This window comes from Panulirus ornatus, chromosome 49 (assembly GCF_036320965.1).
Source record: "Panulirus ornatus isolate Po-2019 chromosome 49, ASM3632096v1, whole genome shotgun sequence".
NCBI classification, from domain to species: domain Eukaryota; kingdom Metazoa; phylum Arthropoda; class Malacostraca; order Decapoda; family Palinuridae; genus Panulirus; species Panulirus ornatus.
In genome coordinates, this window is record NC_092272.1 from 7,077,006 (window position 1) to 7,093,141 (window position 16,136).

At 44.0% G+C, this 16,136-nt stretch overlaps 1 protein-coding gene across 2 annotated transcripts in view; it reads left to right on the plus strand.

Moving 5' to 3' along the window:
- The window catches only part of unc-13, an 820,923-nt gene that overhangs the window by 237,206 nt on the left and 567,581 nt on the right, over nt 1-16,136 (plus strand). For both annotated transcript variants that reach the window (XM_071690929.1, XM_071690930.1), the window contains exon 4: nt 10,662-10,779. In XM_071690929.1, coding sequence (XP_071547030.1) covers nt 10,662-10,779 — 118 coding nt within the window. The remainder of the gene's footprint in view (nt 1-10,661; nt 10,780-16,136) is intronic.

Below are 16,136 nucleotides of genomic sequence, written 5' to 3' on the forward strand. Positions count from 1 at the left end.
ACAGTCTGCACTACAGTGTTAGAGTTCGTATGACAGTGCATGACACAGCTGTGCGCCACAGTGCATGACACAGCTGTGCGCCACAGTGCATGACACAGCTGTGCGCCACAGTGCATGACACAGCTGTGCGCCACAGTGCATGACACAGCTGTGCGCCACAGTGCATGACACAGCTGTGCGCCACAGTGCATGACACAGCTGTGCGCCACAGTGCATGACACAGCTGTGCGCCACAGTGCATGACACAGCTGTGCGCCACAGTGCATGACACAGCTGTGCGCCACAGTGCATGACACAGCTGTGCGCCACAGTGCATGACACAGCTGTGCGCCACAGTGCATGACACAGCTGTGCGCCACAGTGCATGACACAGCTGTGCGACGCCTGACAGATGCTGTGTGTCCGGGTCGTATGCGACTCCGCCAGACTTAACCCTTCGCTACCCCGCCAGAAGTGTGCATGACACACGCCCGCCTGACGGTCGTCATGCCCGCATGACAGTCGTCCCCCCCCCCTCCTCCCTCGTGACGTGACAGGCAGGTGTGCTTGCGTGCCGTCCTTGAGCTGCCACAGTTAGTGTGAAAGTTTAATGATGGATCAATACGGAGCCAGCCAATGAGGGCAGGGGGGAGGGGGGGGGGGAGGAGTACTGAACCTCACGTGGTCTCTCTCTCTCTCTCTCTCTCTCTCTCTCTCTCTCTCTCTCTCTCTCTCTCTCTCTCTCTCTCTCTCTCTCTTTGCGGTGAGCGCTACTCGCTAGCTCTGCTTAGTGACAAAAACCGCGTTGTATGCAGGCGTGTAGGCATGTCCACTCTGGTGGTAGTAGTAAGATGGAGGTACTCGCTTAACACGTCCGCCGCTTACTCGCTCACTCTCACCCCCCCCCCCCCCCCCCCCCCCCCCCCCCACCCCGCCCCGCTTGGTCCGTGTTTCGCTAGCTTCGATCGCTTCCTCGTCAGCCTGGTCGCCACTTCCGTACTTCTGATCGACTCTGTAATTCAGTAAGATTTATGTCTTCGTCCTCACCTTCCCCGCCCCTCATGTACGTGTATCCATCCTCTCGTACGCAGACATTACCACTTGTACGCAGACGTGCCATTTGTACGCAGACATTACCACTTGTACGCAGACGTGCCATTTGTACGCAGACATTACCACTTGTACGCAGACGTGCCATTTGTACGCAGACATTACCACTTGTACGCAGACGTGCCATTTGTACGCAGACATTACCACTTGTACGCAGACGTGCCACTTGTACGCAGACATTACCACTTGTACGCAGACGTGCCATTTGTACGCAGACATTACCACTTGTACGCAGACGTGCCATTTGTACGCAGACATTACCACTTGTACGCAGACGTGCCACTTGTACGCAGACATTACCACTTGTACGCAGACGTGCCATTTGTACGCAGACATTACCACTTGTACGCAGACGTGCCACTTGTACGCAGACATTACCACTTGTACGCAGACGTGCCATTTGTACGCAGACATTACCACTTGTACGCAGACGTGCCATTTGTACGCAGACATTACCACTTGTACGCAGACGTGCCATTTGTACGCAGACATTACCACTTGTACGCAGACGTCGCCACTTGTTGACAGTTCACTTCAGATCACACGTTTGGGCTTTGTTCACTAGGATTAGGTTAATCACTCGTTGGGTGATTCATTTATTCACACCTCCTGATACACCTTCGTTCACTCATTGTGACTCATCCACTTGAGGTGTTACGCCGGGGATTCTGAGTGTATACATTCAGCTGAGGTGTATTCTATGTATATCTGTGGACATATACACAAAGAGACAGACATACGTGTATATGAATACCACAGGTACGTTCTACTACATAAGGTGGGTGTGTAGTGTCCAGCACGTGTGTGCATAAGATACGCCTTTTTTTTTTACGTACGCCGGGCGTATTACTATTACCTTTATGTATGTATTTGTGTGAATGAGTTTTTTCTTTCACCTGCGTGTGTCAAGGATTGAACATGGCCGGTAAAGGTTTACACTCGAGTACAAACATGGGTTAGAATATTATACTTGTTTCCCGTGTAGGAAATTTCGTCTTTTTCTGAATAAGATCTTTTATTTATTTACCTCCCTAAGTTCCTACATTTCTGTCCATGAATAAGGTCTTTTTGAACTTCCTCCATTGAGTAAATTCTTTCAGTTTTATGAATGATATTTTTTCTCAGTTCTTTCCATGAGTAAGGACTTAATTTCTTCCCATGAGTAAATTCTTTCAGTTCTCTCCATGAGTAAGGAGTTTCCCTGAGTCAATTCTTTTACATTTGTTCGTGAATGATATCTTTCATATCTTTATCTTCTGAATCTGTTTGTGGATGATGTCTTTTATATCTTTATCTACTGAAGCTGTTTGTGGATGATAACGTTTCTATCTTTATCTACTGAAGCTGCTTCAGTGTTGAAGTCCTGTATGAGTTACAGGAGGTGATAAGGACGAGGTTAGCGTGTCCAGGTCTCTTTCTAATCACCTCCAGCTTGATGTCATGAAGCGTGAGCGGCAGGTGTGACCACCTCATGTTACCTGTTGTAACAACAGTAGACACACAGGTTATAGCATCTATCTTGCTAGTAAGTTTAGTCACGTTCTATGGACAAGTTAAACTGTTGTCTCACAGTTGTAGATGTGGTCTGGTCAGGATGATCATAACACCTGATGAAGTTGTTGATAGAGATTTTTCAGTTGTTAGATGAAGCATAACAGTGGCGGCCTTAACGACCCTGGCAGTTCGTAAGCCGGAACCACCAACCAATCATCTGACTGCGGTGAGCCCTCCGTGCTAACCCTGCCATTAAAGGCTAGGTCTCGCTGTAGGTACTCGTAGTTAGGTACTCGTAGTTAGGTGCTCGTTGGTAGGTACTCGTAGTTAGGTACTCGTTAAGCTGGAGTTCTTGGTTGTCCCTCCCTCGTTGTCTGGTATGGTACCTGGTTGAGGCTGGGGTGTGCATGTGTGTGTGTGTGTGTGTGTGTGTGTGTGTGTGTGTGTGTACCATGGTATATACAAGACGGGGCAACACGAGTGTAAAATTCTCTCCCGTCGTAACACACATCATTTCCAATATTTTCTCCTTGTAAGGGACGCCTTCCACTACCGTACTACATAACAAGTCTTTTATAGAACTTTGAAACTCCATTGACAAGGAGCGCAAGTTTTAGAAGGATTCTCCAGTTTTAAGGAAGAAGTTTCAGAAGGGAAGGTATTCTGTAGCGGGTCGCCTCATTCTTTGTGAGGTAACTGGAGAATTCCCTCGCGTCTGGCCTCAGGGGTGTGGGGTCACTTGGGTTTAGGAATGTGGGGGGTCATCTGGGGTCAGAAATGTGGGGTCACTTGGGAGAGGGCATGTGCGATCACATCGGGTCACTTGCGGTCATGCCTGTGGGGTCTCTTGCGGTCATGCCTGTGGGGTCTCTTGCGGTCATGCCTGTGGGGTCTCTTGCGGTCATGCCTGTGGGGTCTCTTGCGGTCAGGAATGTGCGGTCATTTGGAGCTACACGAAGGATTCTTGTGTAATTTTCTAAAGCTTATAACTTCCCTGTTCCTCTACTTCCTCAACTTCCCTGTTCCTCTACTTCCTCAACTTCCCTGTTCCTCTACTTCCTCAACTTCCCTGTTCCTCTACTTCCTCAACTTCCCTGTTCCTCTACTTCCTCAACTTCCCTGTTCCTCTACTTCCTCAACTTCCCTGTTCCTCTACTTCCTCAGTGTTATGGGGTCAGTGAGCGGAGGGGACGATGTAGCATTTGCTCTCTCAACTCACGTCTCTGTCTTCGTCCAGATGAAGTTCCTGGGGAGATGTGGATGATGATAATGTGTGTGCGTTAATAATTCTGTTTTAAAGCGAATATATATATATATATATATATATATATATATATATATATATATATATATATATATATATATATATATATATATATATATATATTCGAACTAAGTGCATATGAACGCGAACCTTCATAGAACATACAAACTTCCAACAGCCAGGATCGAACCCGGTGCGCGTTCATATGCACTTAATTCGTAGTAGCGCTCCCGCCTGTTGCACAGGGGTCCCGGGTTCGATCCTGGCTGTTGGAGGTTTGTATGATATATATGTACATATATTTATAGTTTCAAGTTTTTATTTATCTTTTAAACCTAAAAAACGCTAAATAATCGTCAGGTTATTGTGCTGTACGAATTCCTGAGAATCAAATGAAATCAGTCGTGAGGTGTGTGTATGCGTCATTGATCTCTCTCTCTCTCTCTCTCTCTCTCTCTCTCTCTCTCTCTCTCTCTCTCTCTCTCTCTCTCTCTCTCTCTCTCTCAAGTAGGCTGGCTGCTGGCCTGTGGTGTGAAGTATTCAGATATGTTCCCAAGTTAAGGAAAAAGTGGCCAGTATAAACGGGACGCGACCCGTTTATACTGGCCATGAATGAATAAATGAGTGGGTCTGGGATGGGCCTTTTCCTACAGCTCCTGTTTTCATTTTCCAATTTAAGAGATTATAAATTTATAATCGTATTTAAAGGATCCGTTGTATTTTTATAGAGTAATTTATAAAGACTCACACTTCTTTATTCCCCAGTTTGTTTTTCTTTGTCCACACTTCCGTATAGAATCAGCTGGAGATGCCACGTTGACTGGATTCAGTTCCCCACACAACCCACCTGTCAGCCAGGAGCATCGTAATGCTTCATGTGCCACTAATGTCTCCTGATTCAGCCCTATTTTTTTTGTTTACTGCTTTTATAACTTCAGATATTGTCTACGAGGATCACGGGACCTCCTCGTATTACACATACTGCTATATATATATATATATATATATATATATATATATATACATATATATATATATATATATATATATATATATATATATATATATATATATATATATATATATATATATGAGTAAGATCTGTAATGATATGCCTTTCGCCACCCTGCCTGCTCTAACCTCCTGTGTAAAAATCGTCATTTTCCTGCTACTCTGGGAAAAGCGAAGCTGCTCCTCTCCCCTCTAGTGGGGGTAATGGGTGCCTTCCCTCGTATGAGATGTGATGGTGTATCTCCCTGTGTGAGATGTGATAGTGTATCTCCCTGTGTGAGATGTGATGGTGTATCTCCCTGTGTGAGATGTGATGGTGTATCTCCCTGTGTGAGATGTGATGGTGTATCTCCCTGTATGAGATGTGATGGTGTATCTCCCTGTGTGAGATGTGATGGTATATCTCCCTGTGTGAGATGTGATGGTGTATCTCCCTGTGTGAGATGTGATAGTGTATCTCCCTATGTGAGATGTGATGGTGTATCTCCCTGTGTGAGATGTGATGGTATATCTCCCTGTGTGAGATGTGATAGTGTATCTCCCTGTGTGAGATGTGATGGTGTATCTCCCTGTGTGAGATGTGATGGTATATCTCCCTGTGTGAGATGTGATAGTGTATCTCCCTGTGTGAGATGTGATGGTGTATCTCCCTGTGTGAGATGTGATGGTGTATCCCTGTGTGAGATGTGATGGCTTCCTTGTGACTGTCATTAGTCCCATCTCTCTGAAAGGGTTGGAATCTTCCGGTCTACATATAAAGAAGGTAATTATGCGTTATGTGTGAGTGTGATAACCTCGTACTTGATATAAAAAGTAATGGGCCTCCTCACTACATAAGTAGTGGCACTTTTCTTCTGTGTAAAGTTTGATGGTTTCCACCCACATGTGAACTGTGGTTTTCTCCGTAATCTTTAGGGTCGTCTCCTTCTTTCAAAAGTGTTGGTCTCTTCCTCTCTTTAAAAGTAACACCACCAAGCCAACACACACCAGAGCACGTCACACCTCCAACACACACCAGAGCACGTCACACCACCAACACACACCAGAGCACGTCACTTCGCACCACCAACACACACCAGAGCACGTCACCACACTTCCAACACACACCAGAGCACGTCACACCACCAACACACACCAGAGCACGTCACACCACCAACACACACCAAAGCACGTCACTTCGCACCACCAACACACACCAGAGCACGTCACCACACCTCCAACACTTGTGTTACATTCTAAGCCAGTTCCCAGGTGCTGCTAGACCAGCTGTTCATTTAAGTAATGGATTAATTGCCGCCCCTTTGTTACCATTAGTTTGCAAGGGGTTGTTAGGCTAATTGACTCCTGTAAATAAAACGCGAATGTTATGGCTGGAGTTGAGCAGCTTCTGGTGATAACACAAGGAACTGAAGTTAATTAACTGGGGAAATATTGCCTTATACCCATTTCTTTATTGTTCTTCAAGGTCTTGCATTGTCTTCGTTGTAGAACCTACGGTTTAAAGGAGAGTGCTGTGTGTGTGTGTGTGTGTGTGTGTGTGTGTGTGTGTGTGTGTGTGTACATTCATTTATATGTCTACATATTTCCACGTTTAGGTTTGTGTGTGTGTTCGAATTTATTTATAGTTTCGAGTATGACCGACGCGTTACGAGGTAAAGCGTGTCTGTACGTCCATTTGGACATAGACAGTGTTATGTAAGAGAGAGAGAGAGAGAGAGAGAGAGAGAGAGAGAGAGAGAGAGAGAGAGAGAGAGAGAGAGAGAGAGGTGTAAGAGATAGTGTTGGTTTAATGAATATCATTACGTTACGTTAGCCACAAACAAGGCTTTTAATTCCTCCACTGTCCAGCCCATAATGTTCTGATGGCTAGGGTCAGTAGTGTGTTGGGCCTCAGACATTCAGGATGTTTTCTCTTGTTGTGTTCATCACAACTTATGATGAGAGAGAACGTATTTCAACCATGGAGAAGAATGCTGTTTTCGTCGGGGTAGAATCTTGAGAGAAACCTTTTGTTTCCATCAACCCAGATATTTCCGGACGTGCGCTCTCATTCCAGCTTAGGTTTCTCGTTCCTTCTGGCTCACTGCTAGCCTCCCGCCTGGCATCACATTGCCCCTACATCCACCAGCTGATCTCTCCATCATCTCTCTTGGTAGTTGTCGTTCTCGTCCTCAGTCCGTCTGTCCTCCATCTCAGTACTTGAGGCACTGATACATGTGCACGTACGCTCCTACCAGCACGTGTTTCCTGCTCTTGACCACTGCTGGTGATTCTTTCCTTCGGTTCTTCACACCCTCCAACATCTTCCCCTTACCACCAGCACCACTGGTTTCAGACCCAGGTCTGGACACCTTCCAACAGCCACCATGATGGTTGGTTAGGGGTTTGGGCTTTAGGCCTCCCAACTGTCAGGGTCACTGAGGCCGTCAGTGTCAAGCTGCATAAACTGACCGGAAAATCCATTACACTTTCTTCAAGAATTGAGGATAACTTCCAAGACCACAGACCGTCTCATTGCGTATGTGGCTCTTGATCCTGCTGGCGTTCATGTAGCAGCCATTATTAACACATTTCTGGCGACGGTTTTAGCTGGATACCTTCCGAGGAGGCACCATGCTCCTTGCCTCCGCGTGGGTAGTGTGAGTGTGTTTTACGGGAAGCGAGTCTTACACCCATGTTGCCCTGCCTCACAACCTTGTGTATATGTACCATGTCTTTACTCTTGGTGGTGTGGTTGGCCTTACTCATCACGGGCCTGCCAGAGGTTGGGCTCACGTGGGTTCTAATCATGGGGGCTGTAGTCGTTCCACGATCAATCCCAGCTGTTCATCTTCCCCTTAGGGCTGGCTGATAGATGGGGTCTTGTCTGAGATGTGTGTGTGTGTGTGTGTGTGTGTGTGTGTGTGTGTGTGTGTGTGTGTGTGTGTGTGTGTGTGTGGACACATACATAGGAGGAGAGACAAGGCATCACGAATGGGAAACTCTCGCCACGTAACATTCAATTAGTAATCACAAATAATCACACAATTAGGCGTCCTTGGTGTACTGGTTAGCTTTGCTGACCATGAGTCATCATGGACCTGCACGGGTTGACATGGACACAGATGTGTGTTTACGGTCATATCTTACGATCATGAATTTTGGTTCATGATGTACGGAGAACAGTGTTCGTGTCTGTGGAAACATTTCTCATGCTGAGGACCGTCGTCCACCGTCCGGCCGCTTTTAGAACAATGACGCAGGTAATGAGTTTTTCGTCCTGTTTCTGTGGTGGCTGACAGCCTTCACCTCCTGCTTCGAGCAGCCATTAGTGTTATTTCAAGCAGTCTGAACCATGTTTCAGACGGACTACATCATGTTTCAGTCAGTCCTGCCTTAGACCCAGCACAGGGCCGGGAGTCTACCCATGGTGCCAAAAAGTTTCCTCTGGCTGGAAACTTGTAACTTATCAGAGAGGCCAGAGGGGCTTCAGTTGATTCCTGGTGGTCCTTCAGTGGCTTCAGCTGCCCTGCAAGATCAGTCCCGTGGGACATTCTTTATCCCCCAAACTCGTATACTCAGAAACAAACTCGAGCTGAGAAAACTCTACAAGGACTCACTGGAGGAACATCCTCAGAGGAGCTACCTGAGGAGTGTACAGTTCCAGTCAGATTTTGAACTTACTTTTTTACTGTTGCCATTGACTCACCTCGTCATCCCAGCTGTGGCAGTACACAGTGGCATATACCTACGTGCCGTAGCATTGTATATCTTCCCCTTCCACTTGCTGAGTGATCGGCCATCAGTGTGTCACTAGACAACAAGACTCGAGGAACAGCTTGCTTGGACTGCATGATTCTGGCTGGTAACATGAAAGCGGCTCATCTGGAGCAGCTTGCTTAGACTGGATGGTGGTTGTGTGTGTGTGTGTGTGTGTGTGTGTACGTTCATCGTAATTATTAAAATTTCATCATCTTTTTCTTCTTTTTCATTATTTACCGTATGTATTTGTCATCAGTGCTTCCATTTTTTTCTCATAGCAGTGCACCAAGCCATCTGTTGTTCTTTGTTCTTTTCTTGAGGATATTTCCTTTGTTATTCGGGAATTTTATGACCTCTTTCAACCAGGAAATGTTTTGTGTTTACTTACTGCCACACTTTAACTGTGCCTTCCACAGATTTATTTCCCCGTGGTCTACAGCACTTGATTAACTTCCCTGTATCTGTAGCATTTGTATCATTGCTCAATTTATTAATCATGTAATTAGTTATGTTTTATTGTCTCTCATATGTCGACTTATCGTTAGTCTTCATGGACGTGCTGCTGTCACCCTTCACTATGATCCTGTGGCTTTCCTTTCTCATGTTTGTTTGACTTTATTTGTTTACGTATCCGGTAGATTTAACAGCTCGGGGTTTCCAGCGAGCCAGTTAAATTTTGATTTCACATACATTTGATTGCTTGTCTTTTATTAGCGGTCAAAGGTAGTTATTATTACATCAACTTTTCTGTAATTTCGTATCTAGTTTAAGCATTCCTATATCATAATGGCTTACGTCCCTGAAGCTAGCTTTCTTATCATGCATACACAGTTTGTGTGACTATTTTCCATGAATGTGGACACTTTCAACTAATCGTACTGTTCCTCTTTGTTCTTTAACGCTAGATATATTCTCCGTATCAAATTGATTGTCGTTGTATTACTCTGAATAGGCTAAAAACTTGCTCAAGTGCGAAGCCTCAGTACACTGTGTTTGGTCGATGGTGTAGTGGATTTTGGTCACGCATTGTGCGGCGCATTTAAGGATTTGATTGTGTTGGTTATACTGTAGGGGTCAGAGATGTGATGAATGGTGGTATGTGTAGTGCCGGAGGGATGAGTCATGTCTTGACCGTAGATGGGAAAGTTTAACTTGTTTATGTCTGGGGATTTTGGTTTCGTATGGGTTTATGTTTGGCTGGGTTGTATTGAAGAGTGATTCGGGAGGGTGGGTGGTTTTTTAGTGCGTGCTTCTGTCACATGAGTATGTATGTATTTTGTGAGAGTTATGTTTGATGGGGGTGTGGAATATGTGATTGTAGGTTACTGAAGTTCAAGGCAGGATAAGCCTTCTATATGTATCTGGGGTTGGTGGTAAGTTATGAAATGGTTTAGACCCCAAATGGTTCACGAGGCTGTCTTTTAGGAGCAAGGATGTACCATTAACCCTTGCAGGTAGTATGTGCATACCAGGCCTAGATGCAGCTGATCGGGTCACATACCGCTACCCCAAGGTACATTAAGCTGAGTTATAAGTATCTGCCCTACGGTATAGGAGGGTAGGTCGCATGTACTAGCTGACAGTGCAGAGGAAGGATGATGTGTCACACGTACCCGCCCCAGGGTACAGAGGGCGTGGTCACTTGACCCTGCAGGTGCTAGGGTATGGTCACGCGATGTATCTGCTTCAGGTTGCCGTAGACTGGGTCACTTGACCATGTGCCAAGGTACAGTATTGTTTATATCTGTATATCTTAAACTTATGGAGATATTAATGTTACATCAACCTAATATTATTGTAATTTTTTCTTAAGACTCTCTCTCTCTCTCTCTCTCTCTCTCTCTCTCTCTCTCTAAGATTGAAAAAATGAAATTCTCTGATTTTCACATGAGGAGGCTACATGACTTCTTTCATAGGGTGATAGATATTCTAGGATTTTCCACATCAGTCTGATTATGTTTAATTACTTCGCAGTTTGTAAAAATGTAATTTTCCAGATCAGTCTGATTATATTGAATTACCTCACAATTTACAGAAATGTATTTTATACTTTCATCCTCAGCGAGACCAACCGGCTGGACACGGGCCTGCTGGTGGAGGTGTGGGACAAGGGCCTCATATGGGACAAGGCGCTGGGGTATCTCTGGCTACCACTCACCAACATCCAATACTCCAATGAGGTGAGGGGGAGAGCGAGCAGGGGAAGGTGAGGGAGGGACATGGGAAACAAGAACATTATATGGGATAAGGTCATGTTAGCCCACCTCATAGCAATATGGTACTCTAGCGAAGTGAGAAGCATACAGAGTGAGAGGAACATATGTGAATAAGAAACAAGAGCATCATAGAGGACTGAGTAGAATTTAGAATCCTTTTCAAGTCCTGTGTACCTGTCTTGTCTTGTGACAATGGTTGTTATCTAGCCCACAATCAGAAAGACATAAACACTGTTCCTGATATTGCATGGGGGTTGCGGAACTTGTTCACGTACCAAGGTGGTTCTCCCTACTCCACCCAGATAACCAAATTTCTTGGCAGCTAAGAAATAGAGAACTCTAGAATCATTCCTTCATTATTGCTTGTTAAGTTTAGGTTTTCGCAGCTTATAATACTTCTATTCCTGTGTTCATGGTTTAAGGTTGTCATGATCTGACAGAGGAATCATCACTGGCTTGTTACAGGTCATTGTTCAGACTTGGTGATTTTACAGCTTGTACTCTTTACAAACTTTCAGTAGTCATTTGTCCGTCACTACTTTTAGATTACAATTCATTTCATATTCAATGGAAGGGTGTGTGAGTGTGACAGCTGGATTGAAGAAGCTAGGGTGACTTTAAGGTTAACCAGTGCTGGAAAAGTGTAAGGGAGTTGAAGTTTGAGTGAGAGAAAACTAAGGTGATCCACATTATGCAAGTGCACATGATTAAGTCTGTATTTACCTTGGACCGGTCAGGTATGGAGGATTTCAGGGAAGGGTGAATGATATCGGATAATTGAGCATTTGAACACTAAGTTGAGGTGCTAGATAAGTGTGAAGGCCTTGAAAGCCAGGATGATACTGATGGTATTTTTTTCTATTACCCTTTGATGTATCAGTTTAGTATGTAGGTCATTCTACTGGTTACTGATCTAGCTTCACCATATGGGCACTGCATTAGTGTGATGGTAAAGGGCTAAAGTGAAAGGTTATGGTGGTGGGTTACAGTGAGCAGTGTGTGTGATTGATTCATGTTATCATTGTGGTGAAATATGTATTGTTGTTACTGTGATCTTCTTGAGAAAGAAAAAGTCAAAGGAGGGGGTCATAACATTAGTTATAGAAATTAGAGTAGATTTGGTTGTTCAGGATAATGGTGATGTTCAGTGGGCATGAATTGTGAGAGGATCAAGCTGTAATTGTGTGGTGTCCGAGTTCTGGGTGACGACGAATGCTTGGTCATTGTAGGTTGTGAGAGTACAGTGTATTGTTACACTGACATCCACATTAAGGGAGAGATAAGTCCATGATACTATGTGTTAAGGTGTGAAGGCCAGGAGAGTGAGAACGTCTAAGAAGTACCGTGGAGTGAATGAGATGATTAGTAGAGTCCTTCTTGGAATGTTTTGAAAGGAGTGTTGTGGTTTATTCAATCCACAAAAAAAACCAAATATCCTCCTCATCATTTATGTTTTTAATCTATGTATCGGTAATTTAAGAATATATTTGAAATTGCTGTCCCATTCTTTGTATAACGTTTGGAAGGAAATGCTTGGGGAAGAACATTTTTTTGTACCACCAAAACATTGTACTTTTGAACATTGCAGTTGAAATATACCATGCATTTTTTATGGCAACTTTGAGATGTTTTTTATGATTATAAGAATGTAGATATAATTATGGATTCAACTTTTTTCTTTATCATGTGGAAGGGGTAAGATCATTATTTGATACATGTTGAGCATCCTTAATCCGAAAATCCAAAATCCGAAATGATCCAAAAACCGAAACTATTTGTACAATGCACCGAAACCAGAGCTCCTTTTCCACATCCAGGCCCCACAAAACTTTCCATGGCTTACCCCAGATGCTTCACATGCCCTGGTTCAATCCATTGAGATGTATAGGTATGTATATTTGCGAGTGTGGACGTGTATGTATATACATGTGTGTGTGGGTGGGTTGGGCCATTCTTTCATCTGTTTCCTTGCGCTACCTCGCTAAAGTGGGAGACAGCGACATTAAATAGATAAATAAATATATATATATATATATATATATATATATATATATATATATATATATATATATATATATATATATATATATATGTGAGAAACTGCAGAAGCTGGTGACGGAGTTTGGTAAAGTGTGTGGAAGAAGAAAGTTAAGAGTAAATGTGAATAAGAGCAAGGTTATTAGGTACAGTAGGGTTGAGGGTCAAGTCAATTGGGAGGTGAGTTTGAATGGAGAAAAACTGGAGGAAGTGAAGTGTTTTAGATATCTGGGAGTGGATCTGTCAGCGGATGGAACCATGGAAGCGGAAGTGGATCATAGGGTGGGGGAGGGGGCAAAAATTTTGGGAGCCTTGAAAAATGTGTGGAAGTCGAGAACATTATCCCGGAAAGCAAAAATGGGTATGTTTGAAGGAATAGTGGTTCCAACAATGTTGTATGGTTGCGAGGCGTGGGCTATGGATAGAGTTGTGCGCAGGAGGATGGATGTGCTGGAAATGAGATGTTTGAGGACAATGTGTGGTGTGAGGTGGTTTGATCGAGTAAGTAACGTAAGGGTAAGAGAGATGTGTGGAAATAAAAAGAGCGTGGTTGAGAGAGCAGAAGAGGGTGTTTTGAAGTGGTTTGGGCACATGGAGAGAATGAGTGAGGAAAGATTGACCAAGAGGATATATGTGTCGGAGGTGGAGGGAACAAGGAGAAGAGGGAGACCAAATTGGAGGTGGAAAGATGGAGTGAAAAGGATTTTGTGTGATCGGGGCCTGAACATGCAGGAGGGTGAAAGGAGGGCAAGGAATAGAGTGAATTGGAGCGATGTGGTATACAGGGGTTGACGTGCTGTCAGTGGATTGAATCAAGGCATGTGAAGCGTCCGGGGTAAACCATGGAAAGCTGTGTAGGTATGTATATTTGCGTGTGTGGACGTATGTATGTACATGTGTATGGAGGGGGTTGGGCCATTTCTTTCGTCTGTTTCCTTGCGCTACCTCGCAAACGCGGGAGACAGCGACGAGGTATAAAAAAAAAAAAAAAAAAAAAAAAATATATATATATATATATATATTATTTATTTATTATTTATTTTGCTTTGTCGCTGTCTCCCGCGTTTGCGAAGTAGCGCAAGGAAACAGACGAAAGAATGGCCCCAACCCTCCCACATACACATGTATATACATACACGTCCACACACGCAAATATACATATACATCTCAATGTACACATATTTACACACACAGACATATACATATATACACATGTACATAATTCATACTGTCTGCCTTTATTTGTTCCCATCGCCACCTCGCCACACATGGAATAACAACCCCCTTCCCCCCTCATGTGTGCGAGGTAGCGCTAGGAAAGGACACCAAAGGCCCCATTCGTTCACACTCAGTCTCTAGCTGTCATGTAATAATGCACCGAAACCACAGCTCCCTTTCCACATACAGGCCCCACACAACTTTCCATGGTTTACCCCAGACGCTTCACATGCCCTGGTTCAATCCATTGACCGCACGTCGACCCCGGTATACCACATCGTTCCAATTCACTCTATTCCTTGCACGCCTTTCACCCTCCTGCATGTTCAGGCCCTGATCACTCAAAATCTTTTTCACTCCATCTTTCTTCTCCCACTTCTCGTTCCCTCAACCTCTGACACATATATCCTCTTGGTCAATCTTTCCTCACTCATTCTCTCCATGTGACCAAACCATTTCAAAACACCCTCTTCTGCTCTCTCAACCACACTTTTTTTATTTCCACACATCTCTCTCACCCTTACGTTACTTACTTGATCAAAGCACCTCACACCACATATTGTTCTCAAACATCTCATTTCCAGCACATCCACCCTCCTGCGCACAACTCTATCCATAGCCCACGCCTTGCAACCATACAACGTTGTTGGCACCACTATTCCTTCAAACATACCCATTTTTGCTTTCCGAGATAATGTTCTCGACTTCCAAACATTCTTCAAGGCTCCCAGAATTTTCGCCCTCTCCCCCACCCTATGATTCACTTCCGCTTCCATGGTTCCATCCGCTGCCAGATCCACTCCCAGATATCTAAAACACTTTACTTCCTCCAGTTTTTCTCCATTCAAAGTTACCTCCCAATTGACTTAACCCTCAACCCTACTGTACCTAATAACCTTGCTCTTATTCACATTTACTCTTAACTTTCTTCTTTCACACACTTTACCAAACTCAGTCACCAGCTTCTGCAGTTTCTTACATGAATCAGCCACCAGCGCTGTATCATCAGCGAACAACAACTGACTCACTTCCCAAGCTCTCTCATCCACAACAGACTGCATACTTGCCCCTCTTTCCAAAACTCTTGCATTCACCTCCCTAACAACCCCATCCATAAACAAATTAAACAACCATGGAGGCATCACACACCCCTGCCGCAAACCTACATTCACTGAGAACCAATCACTTTCCTCTCTTCCTACACGTACACATGCCTTACATCCTCGATAAAAATTTTTCACTGCTTCTAACAACTTGCCTCCCACACCATATATTCTTAAAACCTTCCACAGAGCATCTCTATCAACTCTGTCATATGCCTTCTCCAGGTCCATAAATGCTACATACAAATCCATTTGTTTTTCTAAGTATTTCTCACATACATTCTTCAAAGCAAACACCTGATCCACACATCCTCTATCACTTCTGAAACCACACTGCTCTTCCCCAATCTAATGCTCTGTACATGCTTTCACCCTCTCAATCAATACCCTCCCATATAATTTACCAGGAATACTGAACAAACTTATACCTCTGTAATTTGAGCACTCACTCTTATCCCCTTTACCTTTGTACAATGGCACTATGCAAGCATTCTGCCAATCCTCAGGCACCTCACCATGAATCATACATACACTAAATAACCTTACCAACCAGTCAACAATACAGTCACCCCCTTTTTTAATAAATTCCACTGCAATACCATCCAAAATATATATATATATTTTGTTATACTTTGTCGCTGTCTCCCACGTTAGCGAGGTAGTGCAAGGAAACAGACGAAAGAAATGGCCCAACCCACTCACATACACATGTATGGAAAGGATCACAATTTTGCGCATGATCAAGATATTCCTATGAGTCCACGGGGAAAATGAAACACGAAAAATTCCCAAGTGCACCTTCGTGTAATAATCACATCATCAGGGGAGACACAAGAGAGTTATCTAATTTGTATAGACCATCACTAATATTAAGATTATAATTTTTTGTGTACTTAATAATAGAAGATTCAATGATATTTCTCTTGGTAATAGAGTTAGAGTTAATAACTGAGATGGCATTAC